This window comes from Rhinolophus ferrumequinum, chromosome 8 (genome assembly GCF_004115265.2).
Source record: "Rhinolophus ferrumequinum isolate MPI-CBG mRhiFer1 chromosome 8, mRhiFer1_v1.p, whole genome shotgun sequence".
Taxonomy (NCBI): Eukaryota; Metazoa; Chordata; class Mammalia; order Chiroptera; family Rhinolophidae; genus Rhinolophus; species Rhinolophus ferrumequinum.
Window position 1 is genome coordinate 2,835,842 of NC_046291.1, and position 20,022 is coordinate 2,855,863.

General features: G+C 44.8%; 1 protein-coding gene across 1 annotated transcript in view; it reads left to right on the forward strand.

Annotated features, from left to right (window-relative positions):
* The first annotated feature begins 249 nt into the window (after positions 1 to 249).
* COL6A3 (collagen type VI alpha 3 chain) overlaps positions 250 to 20,022 on the forward strand; it is an 81,581-nt gene continuing 61,808 nt past the window's right edge. Inside the window, exons 1-2 of the mRNA XM_033112188.1 lie at positions 250 to 445; positions 14,032 to 14,149. Of these exons, the coding sequence (XP_032968079.1) occupies positions 14,062 to 14,149 (88 nt within the window). The 5' untranslated portion in view covers positions 250 to 445; positions 14,032 to 14,061. The remainder of the gene's footprint in view (positions 446 to 14,031; positions 14,150 to 20,022) is intronic.

Here is a 20,022-nt window from a genome sequence, read left to right on the forward strand (position 1 = left end):
GTGTGTGTGTCAAAAGGTGGGGTTCGCAGGAGTCTAGCGAAACGTCTGTAGGGTGAAGACAGCATTCAGAGAGTGACATCAGCTCGAGGCTGGGGCTGGAGCAGCAGAGCACAGAGTCTGGTTTTCATTTACAGTTTGGGGCAGGCCAGTGGTGGGGAGGGGGAGAGGAGGGGTCAGGGGGAGGGGAGCGGAGGAGGAGCCGGAGGAAGCCCTGACTGTACCCGGGACGCCGTCCAGTTTGGAGCTCAATATTCCACCCGGGGCTGCTCCGTCCTCCTGCGCTCCAGCCTCCTGCAGGGACCGCAAGGAGGGTTAGTTACCTCCTCCGCTCTGGTCCCCTCCGCTGCGGAAAGAGGAGACGCTGTGAGTGGGAAAAACATGCGTCAGGTCGAGCATAACTGAATATCGACGCCCAGGGACACACACCTCTTCAGGCTTGCTCAGGGTGAGTGCCAGTTCCCCTCTTTTCCCAAGTCTCTGAGCGCTTTCTCCCCGGTGACCGCTTCTAGATGGCTCTCAGGTTCCCGCGGTGACAGTTTTCTGTACACGTCTGGGAGGTTCCGCTGGTTTTTCTCTCCCAGGTGTGGCGACTGGGTTTGTGTAGCCGGGTCGAGGCCGTGTGGACCCGGGCTGCAGCTGTGGGGCTCCGGGGCTTCCCATGCTCGCCCGTGCGCTCCAGTGCACACTTCTCGACTTAGACTCACCATTTCTTGGACGCTGTCTCCTCCTTCTAAAGCCCAGCTGGAATCTGCTTTGTTAGCAGAAGTGTCTTTGCGGGGATTCAAGGGAGCTACCTGTTGGGTAGCACCTTGGGGAGACTCCACCTGAGATCTCCCACGTGTGTCAGGGGCGTTTTCTGCCCCCGCCGAGGACCTGGCCTGGGACGGGGCTGGTGGAGCACATCTGTGCCTTCCGGGGACCAGGGGACTTTGGTGCCTGACTCTGGGCCAGGTCGAGGTCCTCAGCCATTGCCATCGGGCTTCATCTTTTCAGGAACCTGAAGTCATGGCTGAAGCCTTTGTCCTCTGAGGTTGCTTGAAGCAGCTGCAGGGGTCAGAGGAGGAGACGGCGTGTGGGGTTTGGGCTGCAGCCCAGTGGATAAGACAGGGCTCCTGGGGCCACAGGCCCGCCTGTGTTGCCCAGATGTGGTGTGGGTGCCAAGCTAGGAGGCCCAAGGCCTGTTCCCTGGAAGGGAGGGTGGGGCTCATTCCTCTGGCCCAGGATGGAAAGTGCTTCCTGATAGTTGCCAGCCTACTTTGGGGACCTGTTTCAAGGGCTTACTGTGTTAGGAAATCAACTGGGGTTGAAGTAGGTAGGGGTGGGGTACTGGGGAGGACCCAGGGGAGTATTATGTAGTGTAAAATAAATCAGCTCAAGGTACAAATTTAGAGGCTGGTCTGGACCCCAAGAACAAACTGCTCTGAGTGTAGGGGAGTGTCCTGCACCCAGAGGGGATGCAGGGGTGTTGACCCATGCCAGCCAGCTGCTTGGCCTGCACACGGCGACGTCCGCCTGTGAGTTGCCAGCATGCACAGAGCTCATGGAGATTATTCTTAGCCGGGGATCCCCCCAGCGTCCCAGGGAACCCTTTCTTAATACTTCAAACACCTGAACGGAAATGGCTTTAAAATCAAGTGCTCTTTGTTTCGAACTAAATCGAGAGCTGGCTGGCTGTTGGACAAGATCAGAACCTCTGAGTTTTGAGCTGGACCAACAATGATGGACGAGGTTCTTGTTCAGAAACCACTGAGATGTGGTTCCCTGCTTTTAAAGATGCAGAGTTGGGGTTCTGAGGTGTTAAGTTACTTGCTGAGGCCACAGGATCAGCAGGTGGCTGAGATGGCAGTGAAATATTTACCCTTTCAGGAAAGCAGGTGGCCTAGCAACGGGGGATCTCGAACTAATTTACTCCTGGGTTTGGAATGTGCTCTTCAATTTGTTCCCCCAGAAGATAACATCCTCCTGTCACATTCTACTAAAAGTATTACTAAAAGTGATAGGAGAAATGGTTTGTGCTCCCTAAGGCTCTACCAATGAATGGAGAAAGAAGTGCTGGACAGGTCAGTTGACCCGCAGGCACGGACATCGGCTCTATGAGCAGATCACCTGAGCAGGCTTCCTTTGTTCAGGCCACCCCTAGGGATGGGGGCCCAGAAAGATGCGATCGGCATTTTGCTTCGTTCTTATGTGGGCTCGTTGCTGAGGGTGAAGGCGTAGCGCTGGGAAAGTAAGGGGCTTTGGTAGGAATTCAAAATATAAGAATGGTGACGTTGTCTTGCTCTCTTGTTTGCTGAGACAAGGGTTTTTCATTCCCATGGGTTTACTTTTTCCTGCTCATGGCAGTGAGAAAACCATTAAGAGGACACTGGGTGGAGAGGAGGACTTGGGAAAGGATATCATGGCCGGGTGGTGAAGTGTGGCTGTCCTGCCTTTTTCCAACTGGGGAATTGGAGGGTGTGGCCACCCCACCGTCCTGGGAGGTGGCCGGGGAAGCCTCTAGAATGTTAGCCCTTGGCCCCGGCTCTTCCAGCACTTGCGAGGGTGTGTGCCCCACCTCACCCTGCTTGTGGTCCTCAGGTGATGGGGTTTATGGTGAGTGTTCAAACTTGGGTCTTAAGGACATATTTGATAGACAATAAGCATCTTTCTGAATAGGAACTGTCTTTTATTCTGCACTTCTTTTGATTTCTGACGTGTTTAGGATTCACTGTACCTCGTTCTGTCATCCTGGTGCCTTTTGTAATTTCGTAGCTTAGAACCTGATACGTCACTGATGATAAAGCAGGAAGAAAGCCCTCTACTCAATCAAGGGTCTGTGAACTATTTGTGGGTCAAATGAGGGGCCCCATCTGACCTTAGTTTTGAGTTAGGAGGCTGCAGACCACACTGCTTCAGGCCAGCTTGAAATCAGCCCTCCTTTCCCTTTGAAAGTTTGTAGAGAGTTTTTGCCATTGAGGCTTCTTATGTCTCTTTGCTCAGTGTTTAGACAACCAAATAAAGTGTGGTCCTTACCAGGAGTCTGTGTCACCACCCACTTTTACGTGAAATTCCACATTTAGGATTTAAAATTCACCGGCAAGTCCTGAATTTTGTAGCATGTGACTGTCTTACAGGCATAATGTAAATAACTTTAGCCAAAAGTTTTATTTGAAAATTTGTTCTTTTTGGAAGCACCTGAGGATTTGTTATCTTGGAGAAGAACTGGACCTTGAATGACACGTCCCGTTCTGAATGGGACATTGTGTACCAGGCAGCTTTCTCAGTGACCTACAGGAGCAAACTTTTCACTGTGTCTTAGCTGTGGAAAGCAGGCAGTGAAAACACACCACTGCCTCAGAAATATTGGATGATGTGAGAGCAACCGGACATTTAAAAAAATTTTATTAGTAGCTCTGGCTAAGGAAACGAAAGCCCCAAATGCTTCAAGTTTTAAAGCAGGGAAGCTTAAAAAGTCTCTGCTAATTCAGACAGCTTCGAACTCGTCAAGGACCGTTATCTCCATCCCCTCATTTCTAGATATGGTTTCTCTCTTTCCAGTGTAAAAGTTCTGGGAGATGATCCTTCCCTTTACCGAAAAGACGCTGCTTGTTCCCTCTAAGCCATGGGTAATGGCTGTCTCACACTCAGTGTCCTGATTTACAGAGAGGGGTTCTCTTCAGAAATTCATTATGTTGGTTCTCTTTTAATACCTACTGGTCTCATAGGTCTACTTTGGGAAGGAGATGAAATTTTGAATTAGAACACTGTTCCTGAAAATGCAGTCTGGCTTTCTGTCCTCTAGAGGGCGGTGTATCACTCTGAGCTCTAGAAAATTCTCCAAGTGGTGCTGGAGTCTCTCAGGGTGGGGCTTCCGGTCTGCAGGGAGTGGGTCGGGAGGTACTGCAACAGAGCTCGTGGATAACTTCAGGACCTATCTAGAGATGGTTTCAATACATAATTTAAAAAAATCATGACTGTAATACCTGAAATAGATGTAAATTTAGAATTTTATGTTTTTCTATGCTCAGGTAGAAGTCTATTGAGGTGAAATTATTCCTTGAAATGAAGCATTCTGTACTCTAAAATCATTTCGTTACAAGGGCATTAAGCAATCAACTTTTAAAAGAAATGTTGTACCAATATCTACTATGAAAAGTTTAAATTAACAAAGCTAGTTTGCATATTCATGCTGTGCTGTATCACGTAGAATTCTTGAAATTTAGAACTGGAAGGGAAGTTAAGATGAGCTGATCCAGGAACTCACACTCTTTAATTACCTGCCTTTGCTATTTTCTTCTAATAGGCCACTTGTTTGAATGTATTTTTAAAAATTCACACAAACTATAATTATAAAGGTTCCATTTAAAATATTTGTTAGTTACAAATATCTCACCGACTCTCTGACCTATGACTGTTACTCTGAGATGTCTGCTGTTAGGATGCTGAGTTACAGAATTCCAACTCCGAGCGAACAAACTTCACCGTCTACTTGGTCTCTGTGGTTAATATACTCCACTGTGCGCCATGGCGGACAGCTTTGGGGTTGAGGGCAGGGACAAAAATGACTAAGACGTAAGCCCTACTCTCTGGCTGGCAAATATGATTTCCATTTGACTATTTGAATTGTCAAAAAATTCCTACCTTGGTAGATGCTTTCTCCACACCCTGACATTTCGAATGCAGAACTGCAGCACAGGGAGGTGAATTCCTGGCCTGAGGTCACAGAGCAGGCAGTGAAGCCAAATCATCCTTTCCTGGGGGCTCCTGCACATGTTAGCGTATTCCCACAGGCAAACCCCTGGGACCAGGAATCCCAGAAGCACATGTCTCTAAGAGTGTATTCTAGAGCATCATGTGAAGAAAGCTGCTTCCTTCCATTGACCAGTCTTTTAAGGAGTAGCATATTTTAAGTTTATTTAGCAGAGAGGTAATTGTTCAAAAAAAAAAAAATCTGGATAGAAGGAAATTAAGACAAATATGGAAAGTTCTGCCAAACCCCCTCCCAAAGGCAAGTTGTTAGTCTTTTGTAGGGGTCTGGCTGGATTTAGCATCGTGTAATCCTGCTGCTCTCTGGAACGCGAAGGCTCAGGAAACACACAGAAACATTATCCAGATAGGAGAGGCCAGAGAAAGCACAATGGGAAATACTTCTTCTCCCCCACCCCCCCGTTTCGTCCTATACATGCAATTTTCATGGGTCCCGAGCATGGAGAATTGGCTACTAGAAGGAAGAGCTCATGGGTTGATTTAATTTCAAAATCAAAAACTGAACAGCAGCTGGAGATGACTCAGGTCTCAAGGGAAGCCATTCCAGGAAACCGGTTTTTCTCTTCTGGAATCTTCATCAGTTGATTCAGTGGCCCAGTGCTGGCACCCAGAGCTAGTGCCAGCTCAGCTGAGCCCACAGATTGCCCCGACGTGCACTGGGGGGCTCTCTGTTTGCGGTGGGGCAGCAGGAACCCCATCACCAGTCAGAGCCTAGGGTAACAGATGGAAGAAAGTGGTCGCAGAAGTACTGCCTGTCGGAGCACCAGGCAATTTGCCTCATTTTACCCCTAAGCGAGGCTGGGAGGAATTAACCGGCCGTTACTGATAGAGACAGTAAGAAAGTAGAATTTTTCCAGGCTATTACACTACATCCAGAGTTGATATTTTATCAGATGTTTTGACTTAATTTTTTTAAAGTCTCCACTTTACATAATTTTCTCTTTTACTTGATCATGAATCAGACTGGAAAACAAACCCAAATGTTTAATTGTTCCTCATAATATGAGAACATTTAAGTCACGTTGAATAATTCTACAAAGGAACACCATGGTTTTGGAGAGGCCAGTAGCCTCGAAGTCTGAGGCCAAGAAAGGAAGGGAGGAGGGTGAACGCCGAGCGCTGATCTGGAGCCAACAGCCCCACGTGTCCCGGGGCTGGGATGGAGTGGGTGTTCGTGCCATTTCTTTTGAAGCATTTCTAGGGCACCCTCTTCCTTAATGTTAAATCCGAACGCGTCTCTGCCCCATGTTTATAATTAGCAGTAGAAATGGAGGAAGAGCCTTGTCTGGCTGCCTTAGATTTAAGAGGGGAAAATGTGTTGTACATTTGCGTGGTGGTAGCTGGCTTTTCCAGCTACAGCAGAGATGGAACTTTCTGCCTCATGGCCATTATCCTGGACTCTAGGAATATGTCTTTAAATAAATTTCCAAATATGTGGGCAGTTAACCTGGAGGTTCTTCAAGTTGCCTTCATGGGGGGAAGGAAACTAACCCCGACGTGCTCAGCACGTCCTTGCTTGGCGTGTGAGGTCCTTGCTTGGGACCTCACGTGGGGGGAGGCTACTCACCAGGGACGTCTACCCCCCTTCCATATTGCTCTCTTGTAACACGTGAGCTGCCGAACAGGTATTGTGTCACTTGATTTTACCAGGATGTACTGCGGATCTCGAGTCAGCCACTCAGTCAGCCGCTTACAAGGACATCAGTAAGTGGCAGTGAGGCTGAGGCAGCACACACAGGGTCAGAAGAGTTAAAATTTTGCTTCCCCAGAAACAGCGTTCAGAGTGTGGGTCAAATAGACTACTGCTTACACATATGTATGTGTAGCTCATATTTCTTATCTAGTGAGGTTTCATAGAATGGAAATGAGAGATTCAAGTTGTAAAATAAACAGTAAAAAAGAAAATCTTCTGATGTATTTCTTCGAAGGGGTTTTCTTAGGCTTGTTCCAAATCATTTTTGCTTTTGAGGATTCCCCCAAAGTTCTTTCAAACGGAAATAATACATCAAATCCCACGCTCCTCCTTCCCTGCTCGAAGGACCCAATAAATCTCCTCTTAACTTCCTCTCTGGGGATAAGAATGGGGAAGTCCTTTCCCAAGATTCAGGCAAGAAAGGGAAGAAGAGCAAGAAAAAGAGAGAACGCGGCAGCTTGCAAGCTCAGGGCCCCTAGGGTTTACTGAAATGCGACTTCTCATTTCACAGCGGATGGCAGGGTTCTCTCACCATGGTCTTTTATTCCTGCGGCTCCCATTTTAAATGGGACAGTTAGGAGTTAACAGAAGTCCTAGGACTTCATAGGAGAACCAGCCTGACTTTCAAAGGCAGTCCTTGGAGAAGACCAAAGAAATGACTTCGAAATAGGAGCTCTGGATGTATTTAAGCCTTTGTTTTAAAATTCTTTCCTTGTGTGCATGTGTGTGTCTCCTTCTTTAAAAAGATTTCCAGACGTGGAAAATGAAAACGCTTTTGAGTAGACTTAATGAAAAGTAAAGTCACAGAATTGCAAAATAGCTTGGGAAAGTCTTTGGAATGTGAGTAAATACAAGTTCAAGTGGAAGGGCCGTGGAAAGCAACCTTTATAATATGAACAGCTACTAAAAGGAAAAAGGCATCTCCAATCCTTTTTAGAAAGAGGCAGAGTAGAAAGAAGGAATTACCAATGCTAAATAGAAAGAGTAAAAATGTATTCAAGTTCTATTATTGAATCTGTTGCCTTCGGGACATTGAATCTATGACACAAAAGCAGCATGTCACCCCACCCAACCCAAGGGTCTCGAGCAGCCAATTTTTTTTCATACTTGAAGGAACAGCAACAGACAAATGGATTCTGTTGACATAGAATCTGTGGTTTGTCACCACCAAAGAAGTCTATTTTTTCCCCCAAAGACATGGGGAGTTTCCTTGATGTGGGCCAAATCTGATACAGCCTGTTAGGGTTTCTTGGGGTTCTTCCTGTGGGCTTTGGAAATGCAGACTTTCATGAGGATGCTGGTTCTAGTTTGCTTTACCTGTGTGCCTTTGGGCAAATCACTTTGCCTCACCTGGTTTAGGTTTAGCTATAAAATAGGGGGAAATTAGCCAATGAGTTATTGGGACGAAGGCACAAAATTCCACCTATGAGATAGGCACCCAGTAAATATTCCTTTTGCTCTCTTGTCTCTATTTCCTGGGGACAGGGGAGGGTCATGAGGGGGCTGGCTGCCTTATTAAAATGGACAAGCCGGGTGGTCACTTGGAGAGATGAGGTTTTGACATCATTTAATAAGCTGAATGAAACGATTCTCTAAGTTTATTGCCAGGAACTTCAGTTTTAAAAATTGGGACTCCATGACATGATAAGCAACAGAATAGATTTAACTGCAAACAAAAGCATTAACAAATATTTCACATCTGGACTAGGAACGCTCAAGCCACATGGCTGGCCCCTAATTATGACGGCAGGAAAAGTGTGTGGAGCCGAAGGCGGTTTTCCCACCTGGGAATTCAGCTCAACCAAATCATGTGAGTTCCTTAGTCATCAGTGGAGTCTGCATAAGTCATTAGCTTACAAGTCTCTCTCCCGTTCTTCGTTTTCAGAGTTGGAAGGGCTTCTCCTCCTCTGTTCCTTCCCCTCTCCTCAATATCTGTATAGATTTTGGAAAAGACAGTTCCTGTGCACTGTATATTTATTTCATTACTTTGTGTCCCAATGGGAAGCACTTCATTTAGGGGGTTACTCTTTTAAAGATTAATATCTTGGAAATAAAAATATTTACATATGATTTTCAACTAATTTAAAATTCATTTTCCTAAAATAATTGTTGAAGTAAGTAATGTCTCAGAGAGACTTTACAGATTTCAGCCTAATACAATTTAGATTTTATTAAGCTCTATGAAAAATGAGAGCATTATTTTGGAATACTGCCTAACATCCTGCATATTTAAAACAATTGAACTGGACCCCCTGGAAGACTTCCATTAAATCTTTTCATTGAAGCAGTGGTAGTTAAACTTCAGTGGGGAGTTAGAATAGATGCTTTTCGAATCACATTTGAACATGGATCCTATCCCCAGGAAACCCCACGTACACAATTTACACACATTTGTGAAAAGTTGTCAGATCCTTTAAAACCGTGGAATCCGTATTAAAAATGTTCTTGCCCAATTATAACGTTACAGGTTGTTTTGGAAAGGATAGGCTATATTTCTGGAAAGGACCCAATAAAATTTAAATAATGTGGACAGTTAATTTCCCCATAAAATGGCTTTCTAGTAGAATTATTATCACTAATAAAAATTCCAATGTTTACTTTTAATAGAAATAATTAAGACTAGCATGTGTACAATTTAGTTTTACCTTGTTCTAAAGTTTATACCCTCAATTAGTTGAGAACACACACACAAATCACAGACACTGAAATTGCTTTTTTTTTTTTTCAAAAGAAAAACTCAGGAATAGGTCTAACAGGGTGTGGGGAAGGAAGGTATGGGTAGACGGAAAGGTCTGGAAGATTCTCAAGGTAGAGCATGGGCTTGAGGGATTTCTAGAGAATGAATGGGGCAATGCTGGGGCTGTGGCATAGCAGGTCATCCTCAATGGAGAAAGCACACCAGCCAGCCAAGCAGTGGGTTTCACTGTGTTGTTTCCTTCCGCTGCGCAGAAGTTTTTAAGTTTGATGCAGTCCCATTTGTCTATTCCTGCTTTTGTTGCCCGTGCTATTGGTGTCATATCCAAGAAATTTAATGTTATGAAGATTTTCTCCTAAGTGTTTTATACTTTCAGGTCTTACATTTAGATCTTTAATCCATTTTGAGTTAGTTTTGGTCAATTGTGCAAGGTAAGGGTCTAACTACATTTTTTTTGCATGTGGATATGCAGTTTTCCCAGCATCATTTGTTGAAGAGACTATCCTTTCCCCATGTGTAGCCTTGGCACCCTTATAGGAGTTAATTTCACCATGTACATAAGGGTTTATTTCTGGGATCTCTATTTTATTCCATTGCTCTGTATGTCTGTCTTTATTCCAGTACCATACTGTTTTGATTACTGTGGCTTTTTAATATGTTTTGGATATGTGATGCCTCCAGCTTTATTTTTTTTCCTCAAAATTGCTATGGCTCTTCTGGGTCCTTTCAAGTTCCATATGAATTTTAGGATTAAAAAAAAATTTCTACAAAAACATGCCATTGGGATTTTGATAGGAATTGCATTGAATCTGTGGATTACTTTGGGTAGTATGGACATTTAACCAATATTAAGTCTTCCAATTCATGTACACGGGATTTCTTTCCATTTATTTGTGTCTTTTAGTTTCTTTCAGCAATGTTTAGTAGTTTTCAGTGTACAAGTCACCTCCTTCGTTAAGTTTATTCCTAAGTATTTTGTTGTGTTTTTAATGCTATTGTAAATGAGACTGTTTTCTTGATTTTCTTTTCAGATTGTTCAATTAGTATAGAATTGCAACTGATTTTTGTATGTTGATTTTATACCCTGAAACTTCGCTAAATTTGTTTATTAGTTTTAACAGTTATTCTCTCTCTCTCTCTCTCTCTCTCTCTCTCTCTCTCTCTCTCTCTCTTTCTTTCATCTTTCGAGTTTTCTACATATAAGATCGTGTCATCTTCAAACAGAGACAATTTTAACTTCTCCCTTTCTCATTTGGATGCCATTTATATTTCTTGCACAATTCAATACTATGTTGAATAGATGTGGTGAGAGAGGACATACTTGCTTTATTCCTGATCTTAGAAGGAAAGCTTTCATTTTTTTCACCATTGAGTATGATGTTAGCTGTGGGCTTTCCATATAAGGCTTTTATTATGTTAAGGTAATTTCCTTCTATTTCTAGTTTGTTAAGTGTTTTTATCATGAAAGGGTGTTGAATTTTGCAATGTGCTATTTCTGCATCCATTGAGAAGATCTTTTTTTTTTGTTTCCTTCGTTCTATTATTGTGATATATTACATTGAATTTCATATGTTGAACCATCATTGCTTTCCAGGAATGACTGCTGCTTGTCATGTATAATCCTTTCTATGTGTTGTTGAATTTGATTTGCTAGTGTTTTGTGGAGAATTTTTGCATCAATATTCATCAGGGATATTGGTCTTTAGCTTTCATTTCTTGTAGTATCTTTTTATGATTTTGGTATTGGGGTAATGCTGGCCTTATAGATTGAGTTTTGAAGTGTTCTCTCCTCTTCAGTGTTTTGGAAAAGTTTGAGAAGGGTTGGTGTTAATTCTTCTTTAAATGTTTGCAAAATTCTCCAGTGAAACCATCTGGTCCTAGACTTTTCTTTGTTAGGAGATTTTTGATTATTGAAATTATTGAAATAATCTCCTAACTAGTTCTAGGTTTATTCAGATTTTTTATTTCTTCATGATTCAGTCTTGATAGGTTGTATGTTTCTAGAAATTTATCCACTTTTTCTAGGTTATCCAATTTGTGGGTACATTTCTGTCCTCTGGCTTTCATGGAGTCTTGCAAGTGTTCTCAGCTTCTCAGCAGTAATGATATTTCACAAGCCATTTTGCATTCCTGATTTGCTCTTGTTTCCCGTTGCCTCTCTCAGGGAAGAGTCAAGCCATTCCTAACGCAGGGGATATAAAAGCAATTTAGAAGCATTTGGACTTTTAGGATTATAAAATGAAAAAAACTACATTTGAAGATCTGACATGTACTTGAAAATCAAGAGAGGTGTTTTTGATTTTCATTCACACTGAAGCTGAATGCCTCTTTGTGTTGTAATTCACAAGGCCTTCTTTTTAACCTTCAAACCCTAACAATGAAATATAAATTATGATGGTAAGCCAATCTCTCTGGATTAAATATGTAAGTTTCTTAAATCAAGTGGGATTTCCCACTTCACTGTAGTCTATACCATATAATTTCCAATATCAAATAGTACTTCCTGAAACTAAGTACAAGAAAAAATAACCGATAATATGAACTGGCACCCTGGAAGTTCAAGTTGCTGGTGAGATTGGTCCCCCTCCGCAGAGCCTCTTTGGAGATACCTTGGTTATCTACACATTCCATCCGCTCACTTGGTCACTAGGAGGTGGCGAGCTCCTCCATCAAGGGACATGGATCCTGTCTTGCAGTTAATGGAGTCCAAGGGAACAGACATCTGCAGACCCCTGACCTGGGTCAGGAGATCTGGGCAGGTGGAGATGCCTCTAGCTTAGTGCTGTAGAGCTGGAAGGACTTAGCAAGACCAGACCTGGGAGTGAGTACCCACTGCTCCTAATGTGTGCCACTTGTTTCGTTGGATGTGAATAGCTAGTATTAAAGAAAGATTTTATGAAACATGTTTGGGAAATTCTGGGTTAAATAAAGTGGAACAGGTTTCTTTCCTTCTCCAAGCTGTTAACAACAAAAGATACTCTTTTGTTAGTGTATATTGTAACTATTCCAGAAGGTGGCTGGCTATTTAGTGCTTCCCAAACTCTGTTGCTCATGGAACCCCCTCCTTTTTTTTTCTAGAACATTTCATAGACTGAATGTTCCATGGAATACACTTTGGGAAATGCTGGCAAAACTTACCTTGGAAGAGAATGGTAGTTAGAATTCACCTACTATCCAGTCTGTGTCAGGCATTTAACAAGCAGCTGTTACACAGTCCCAAGGAAGCTGGCAGGAGAGGTGTTATTAGTATTTCTCCCACATTATAGAAGAGGAAACTGGGGCCTGGGGCAGTCCAATGACCTGCCCAAGGTGGGATGTGGTGGAACTAAGATCCAGGTTTATCCGACTCCAAGTACCTCGATAGTCACTCAAGCACTGTCACGGTCTCCTCATTTGATTTCTAAAAAGCTCCAAATTCAAGCTGTTGAACTTGATTGACAAGTTGTTGTAGAGTATAATAAATGCTTTTCTTCTTCTTGACCTTGAGAGTGGTGGGTGCCATTTGAATATCAAGGTGTCCCTTAATAGTTGTGTGACTTGGGCCAGTTACTTTCTGAGCCCCAGTTCCTTCTTTATAGGCATAAGGATGAACGTCTACCTAGAAAGATAGAGTGAAAACAAATGAGATAAATGGTGAAAAGCCGTGCTCGGCACATAGTAGGTGCTTAGTAACTTTTGACAACATGACGTCAAAAACGGTGGTTTGATAACGTCATAGCCTATTCCTGTTGCCAGCGCCCTTTCTCTCTAATATTGGTACCCGAGCCCCTGCCCAGAAAACCTCTCCTGGTCTGGGTGAGAGTAAGGACAGTCTTGATATACATGCACAGCTGCACCCAGGATCAGCTCCATCATTTGTGGGCCCAGAGCAAAGTGAACATGAGGGGCCCTTGTCCAGAAGTTATTAGAAATTTCAAGACAGCATTAAACCATGCATGGGGTCCTATGGGATTGCAAGGGTCACATAGCCACGACCCAAGAAAAAGTTGGGGGAAATCAGAGCCTTGGACCAAGGGGAAGAGAAAAGAGGTGCTGTCCTGGCAAAGGGACATCAGCCTGGGCAGAGAAGACCTGGCCAGCTCTCTGGAGGGTTGTAAGGAAAAGCCCAGGCTTTCAAGCTGATGTCATTGGATTGGGGCTTGGAAGGTGAAGAGGGGGACTTCAAGGTTTGGTGTGGGAGGGGTGCTTTCTGGTTTGGCGTGGGGAGTTGGTGTTGTTTGCTTGCGGGGAAAAGGTTCGGTGACACTGGTTACTAAGGCCATCCGACCATGAGCTCAGCTGGCCGGAAGTCATGTTTGCAGCCACCAGCTGGTGGGTGGGTATAGGGACCATGCAACGCAGCAGTCGGTCCTCACGTCTGGTTTCACAGTGTTGCTAATTCACTAGCTCTGAGCTTGTTCCATTCTGAGAGTGGACGTGGACACGCAGGTGGTTTTTGTTGGAGGAAAAGTGCTACATGCGAATAGGGAATAAGGGGACGATTCAAAATGGTCCCAGCTGCTGTGGTTGTGTTTGCACGTGCTGTGATTTGGGCAAAGTCCGTTCTCCATGAACTGAGGCTTTCCTGTGGGATCCCTTTTCACGTGAGTTACAAAGTTAAGCTGGGTGTCACAAACCTGCCGCTTTTGTGCCCGAGCCTGCCTTTACTCCTGCTCGTTTCCATTTTGCCATTTGTTTAGTGATACGCCATTGCTGCCTACCCCAATTTGAGAGGAAAAAGGTTTAACTGCACAGTTTTTGGCTATGGTCAAAATAATACAATCACGAGATTCAAAGATTCTCATTTATGTGTTCAGTCAAAGCTATTTTTCATAAACGGGATAAATCCTTAATTCACTAGTTCGCAATCTGAGAGTCAAACACTGGTGATTGTCCTCTGTTCTGTTTTCTCCTTTAGGTTCACATTTGGTGCTCAGACAAATTCAAAATGAGGAAACACCGACATTTGCCCTTAGTGGCCATCTTTGGCCTCTTTCTCTCAGGCTTTTCGTTAACTCGTGCCCAGCAACAAGCAGGTAAGATCCAGAAACGTCTCTGAACATTATTAAAATAAATAGTGTTTTCTGATTTGAGGTCATGAGGTCATGAGCTGATGTAGAGCTTAGAGAAGCTTTTAGGGGCTAGCTAAACTGTTCATTATGGAATGTTCATCAATTTACAGGCGTTCTCAGATACTCTTTATCCAGTGGGAGATGGCTTAGTTTTACGAGAACTTGGGTTTGATATCTTGGAGTTGGTTTGCAAGTTGTTTGTTTTTACATTGGGTGTGAACAGAAAGTTTGTGTCACAAAGACGTTACCATCTGAACAGCTTTTCCACATTTCTGGCCCTGGCTGGTCTCTGAGCCCATCAAACCGGGGGAAGACAACTATGGAGAGTAAATGTGATTTTTCTTGTAAACCAAGTGCAAAGAGCACCCTCTCTCTGTAATTCTGGACACAGAAACATTTCCCATCTAGATTCACCTGATCTTTTCAAAACCAGTTTCCCAAAACTGTTTTAAAAAATCAATCCTAGATAACCTTGTTAGGAATTGGTTTGCAGAGTTTTAGAAAACTGAGAAATGCTTCATGCATTATGAGCTCAGAAGGATTGATGAGGGTCTTCCTGTCCTGTGCTGGGAGAGCTGGGCCTCTGCTAGGGATGCTCCCGTCAGACCTGCTAATTCTTAGATGGTGGGGAGGCGAGAGCCACCTCAATGGAAGGGGAGCAGTGGTTGGGGCACAGGGTCAGCCCGAGGTAAGTAGAGCTCAGGAGCCAGCCTGGCCCATCCCGACCGCCCGGCACCTTAAGTCTCCTGCCCCCCACTTCTGAGGGAGAACGGGATTCATCTCTGAAAGAGATAACCTAAGCCCGACAGTTAGGAAGGCTTTTCTGGCCCTGAAAAGTGTGTGGGAACTCGTTACGGGACCTTTCTTCATGCTGAAAAGTCTGAGAAAAATGAGACTTGGCGTTCTCTACAGTTACACAAGTCTTCTGCACTGAAGGAAGACTTATTTATTGCATTTATTTTTCTTGACGTTCCCCAAAGCATTGGAGGTTAGGTAACGTAAAAAGCAGTAGTTTTCACTGTTGATTCTCTTCAAGGCCCAGTTTCAGGCCCCAAACTGAAGAATGAGTTTATACAATGATGGTTGGTCACCTGTGATAGGCTGTCCTTCCGGTCTGAGCAGGTGGGTTTTGGGGCTCACAGTGCCACAGAGAATCATGCTTGAGTTAACAGACAGCCCGAGAGCGTTGCTTCCTGTTCTGGGGCGCGCCCAGGGGTGGTGTGTGCTCACCCATTGCATACAGAACTGGGGCCAGGACTGGGTACCAGCAGCTGTTGAATCCATATGTCCAGGTCCCTGCTTCTCAGGTAAGTCAGCCTACCTGCCTGTATTGCAAGTGAGGTGTGAATTATTTAGTAACAGCATAGCACAAACTGAATTAGTGTAGGAAGGCTTTGCTTGAACAGGAGAAAAATCTAAACCAATGTCTTTTTTTAAAGATGTCAAAAATGGTGCCGCTGCCGATATAATATTTCTAGTGGATTCCTCTTGGAGCATTGGGAAGGAACATTTCCAACTTGTTCGAGAGTTTCTATATGATGTTATAGAATCTTTAGCTGTGGGAGAAAATGATTTCCGTTTTGCTCTGGTCCAGTTCAACAGCAACCCACATACCGAGTTCCTGTTAAATACGTATCGTACTAAACAAGAAGTCCTCTCCCATATTTCCAACATGTCTTATATTGGGGAAAGCAATCAGACTGGAAAAGGATTAGAATACGTAATGCAAAACCACCTCACTAAGGCTGCTGGAAGCCGGGCCAGTGACGGAGTCCCTCAGGTTATTGTAGTGTTAACTGATGGACACTCGGACGACGGCCTTGCTCTGCCCTCAGCGGAACTTAAGTCTGCTGATGTTAACGTGTTTGCAATTGGAGTTGAGGATGCAGATGAAGGAACGTTAAAAGAAATAGCAAGTGAACCGTTCAATATGCATGTTTTCAACCTAGAGAATGTTACCTCACTTCCTGACATAGTAGGAAACTTAGTGTCCTATGTGCACTCATCCGTGGCTCTAGAAAGGGCTGGAGACACAGAGACCCTTAAAGACGTCACAGGTAATGGCAACGCTGTCACGCTGCTGCCCGCCTTGCTGTTCTTTGGAGATAAGCTTGGCAACTGCTGGCATTAAAGCAACATTGTGGCTAAAGGATGGCGGGTGGATTAGGGAAGAGATGACCGTTCATAGGTTTAAAAACAAAGGTTTGGATACTCTCTGTAGTCTCTTTCTAAAATAGAGCATTTACCTACATCCAAGAGGATGGTTTTTGAAACAAATTTTAACTCGAAAAACCACACCTGGCAGACATTATGATCTCACAAGAGGTACTTGTATGATCCATAGAAAAGAAAGCCTCAGTGAGGCGCAGCAGGCTTCTAACAGAAACCCCTCCATTTGTCATGGGAACACAAGGCCTGTTGCCTTTAAAGAAAGCTCCATGTCTGAAAGGGCATGAGTGGAGGGAGAAAGAAGCATCCACTCTTGTGTCTAGTGGAATAACATAGAAAGCTCTTCTCTTCTGTTCTATGGCATTTATTTCAGAGAATTGATGGAATTAGACTCATAAGAAACCTTAGATATGATCCAGTCCAGATCGATTTAGGAGAAATCGAGTCCTGGAGGGTAAGTGACATGGAGTCAGAAAGAGCCCGAGCTGGAGGCCCTTACGTGTGGGTTCTGGGTCTGGTCTTCCCTCACCTCTATGCTACACCCATGGCTGTGCCCGCAGACACTCTTCCGTTCGAATGGCCTTTGTCACTGCCACTCTGCGAGCGCATGGGCACGGCATTGATGTCTTATTGCACAGCGGTAAGTGCAGAACTGACTGGCTGGCAAGTCATTTACCCAGTCAAACCCATTAGTTCTCTCTCTAGTGCTGAGTGCCTAAAAGACCGACAAGGAAAGACTTTGGCAAGTAAAATGTCACATATTCTGTACCGCAGCAATGTTGGCCGATGCCCGTGACTAGGCTGACTCATCGTGGATGGGCAGCTTCGAAGGACTGACTTTGTCTGGCAACTAGTCCATGTAGCCGATTGACAATTGATAACAGAGAATTCTAGGAGGGTGGGCAGGGGCTTAAGGTGGAAGCAGAGGGCCTCAGGGGAGAGGCGAGCTCCAGAAAAGAGAGCGGCACATCCTCTGAGATGGAGGGAAGGAAAGAGAAAGGGGCTGTGTTTGTAGGATTTTGAAGTGGATGGGGGAAGCTGAGCACGTTCCAGTGGAGTTGGCATCAGTCATCTCAGTAAGAGAAGATGACAGAAAGAGAGAGAGAGGCAGTGGCGTTTGGGAGTTGGAGCTGTGATGGTGGGGCCACAAAATGTCCAGGACACCACTGCTGACTCTCAGCGACGGCTGGTTGTCAGCAGAGATCCTGGGTCTTCTGGTTAGTGGGCCACTCTGCCTTTCTGCTGAGGTCTCAGGCTCTCTTAGAAGAAAAGGAGTTCCCAGGTTTAGAGTTTGCAAAAAGAGAATGATAAAGAGGCAAGATCTTGGCAAGGAAATCCAGAGTGGTAGCACGTAAATTCCTGACCTAGCCCTCCCTGGGGTCCTGGCTGGGCCGGGAAGCGGATGAAAGCCGCAATGGGCTGGGAGACTTCGGAAAAGCCAGGCGATGAGAGGCCAGACTGAGGGGACAGCCCCAGAGGCAGCCGTGTGCTCAACACGGGGACACTGCCAGCATGTGTGGGGGGCAGACGGTGGGGGTGGAAGAGTTTCAAGTGAACGCACAATGGCCCTCACGGGCTGAGGGTGCAGTCATCGGACGACCACAGGCAGGAGGAAGCAGGAGACCCGAGAGGCTGGTGCTCAGGAACGTCATCTGTCTAGACGTAAAGTCACCACAGGGTGTGCGGTGCGGACGCAGGCTGAGCCGGGGTAACTGAAATCATTTAGGAAGCCTGGAGAATCCCTCCAGGGTACTTAGCTGCTACAAGGACGTGGATAATTCTGGGAATGAAAAAAAGGAGTGACTGGGCAAACGGGCCTAAGGAGGCATGCAGTGGACGGAGCAGAAAGATCTCTGGGGCAAGACTTACGGACTGCTTTTGTCCCGGGCTTTTGAAAGTGGTTCCCGCCAAGAGGGTTGCAGAGACAGCGGGATGGAGGCGAGGTGACAGGTTGTAAAGTCAGTCTCTGGTTAATTCAAGACATTGGATGGAGCAGGAAGAAGGAAGAGTTGAAGATTTGAGGCATAAAATCAACCAATCCGAAAGGCCAGATGGGAGGGGCCTAGGGAGGCCAGAGGGGCAGAGGAGTGTAGAGAAAGGTAGAGCTTTCGGGATGATGACCAGAGTAATGGAGGAATTGTAGGGAAACAGTACTAGACATCAGTCCTTCATAACAGAGATTTCGAAAACAAGGGATGAGGAGTGAGATGACTAGAAGTCAGGAGGAAGGAAGCAGCTGTCTCGGGCAGGCAGAGAACTTAGTGAAGAGAAGGGTTTCAGAACTAACCAACCTCAAGGGGTTTCATTTGGTTGCTCATAAAATGGTTTCCCCGATGGTTACGCACGGTTTCAGCTTTGATGGGGTGGGAGAGCTAATGCCCCCACCAGTGGGTCTCTTCCAATAGGGAGGGGTGAGTGACAGTCCGGATCATTTATATTTCACACTAAAACGTGTCCCCTCCTTTAAATGACATGCTCCACCTCTGTATGATGGCACCAGTGTTGATCCTGCCAGATTTCAGGAAACGCAGGTGGGACCCTCGAGAGCCCCCCAAACCAAACACTCCAGGTTACAAGGAAATGACAAGTGGGTATCTATAAGGACCCATTCCATTTGCTGCGATATTCTCAGTATCAATAATTCACTGATCACGCTATTTCTGAATACATTGATAGGAGCTAATAATCCATGTCAAAAGCAGTGAGGGGGGATCTGTAGAGAAATGGGACATTTTTTCTTTATTGACGTGCTGTCCAACTCAGGAAAAAACGTGGATGGGTCTGCCATTATGTAAGTGAGCAGACTATTAGATTGCCATACGAATTCTGAGTGAGCCTATCAACACAATATGTTTCCATACAGATGATAAAACCTTTGTTTTTACACCAAGAAAGCATCTCTGTCTTCTAGTGTCCAAGCCACTAGCAGCACCAGGGTGGACCATTAATCCATTTATGTCGTCTTTTCTAATTAACTTCACTCTGCAATTCCTCCAGTATCATGTCCCACTGCATGTTCCACAGAAAAAAATAAAATAATATTAATAACTCTCTGCTTATCGTCTTGGGGAAAGGGAGTCAGGAAGGCATTACAGAGACTGCTAACGAGTCAGGGCACCTTGCTCCCATCACCTGCCCACCAGGTAACTTCCCCCATCAATATATTTATGTATACCATGTTCATGATTGCCACTGCTCTAAATAAATGCTGCAATCAGTCTCCGAAAATCCTGGTTTTTAAAGTCCCTTTTATAAATGGATATTAGACACAAAAGCTTTGACCTAAAATGGAAACTGAAGATGTGCTATAAGCAGTGAGGATTCCAGTAGGAGTTTTCTTCTCTCTGCAAAACACGAAGATTTCAAGAATGCATGAAACCCATCAACAATTTTGTATTTGCATAAGAAATACAAATGTAATCTTCTTAATTTATCTTAAAAAAAAAAAAAAGTGCCCCATGAGCTAAGGACCCGTTCACGGTGTTAATTTTCCATAGAGCGGATCACGCTTAGAGTTCTTATCGGTGATTGGTGTGCCCTGCTGTACACAGCAGCCTGTGGCTCTTGCGTCTTCTTGAGGCTTCGGCTCTCTTGGATAACACAGCATGCCCTTGTGTGTCCCATCATCGTGTGCCTAAGAGGACAAGGTTGTTTTTTTCAGTGATGAC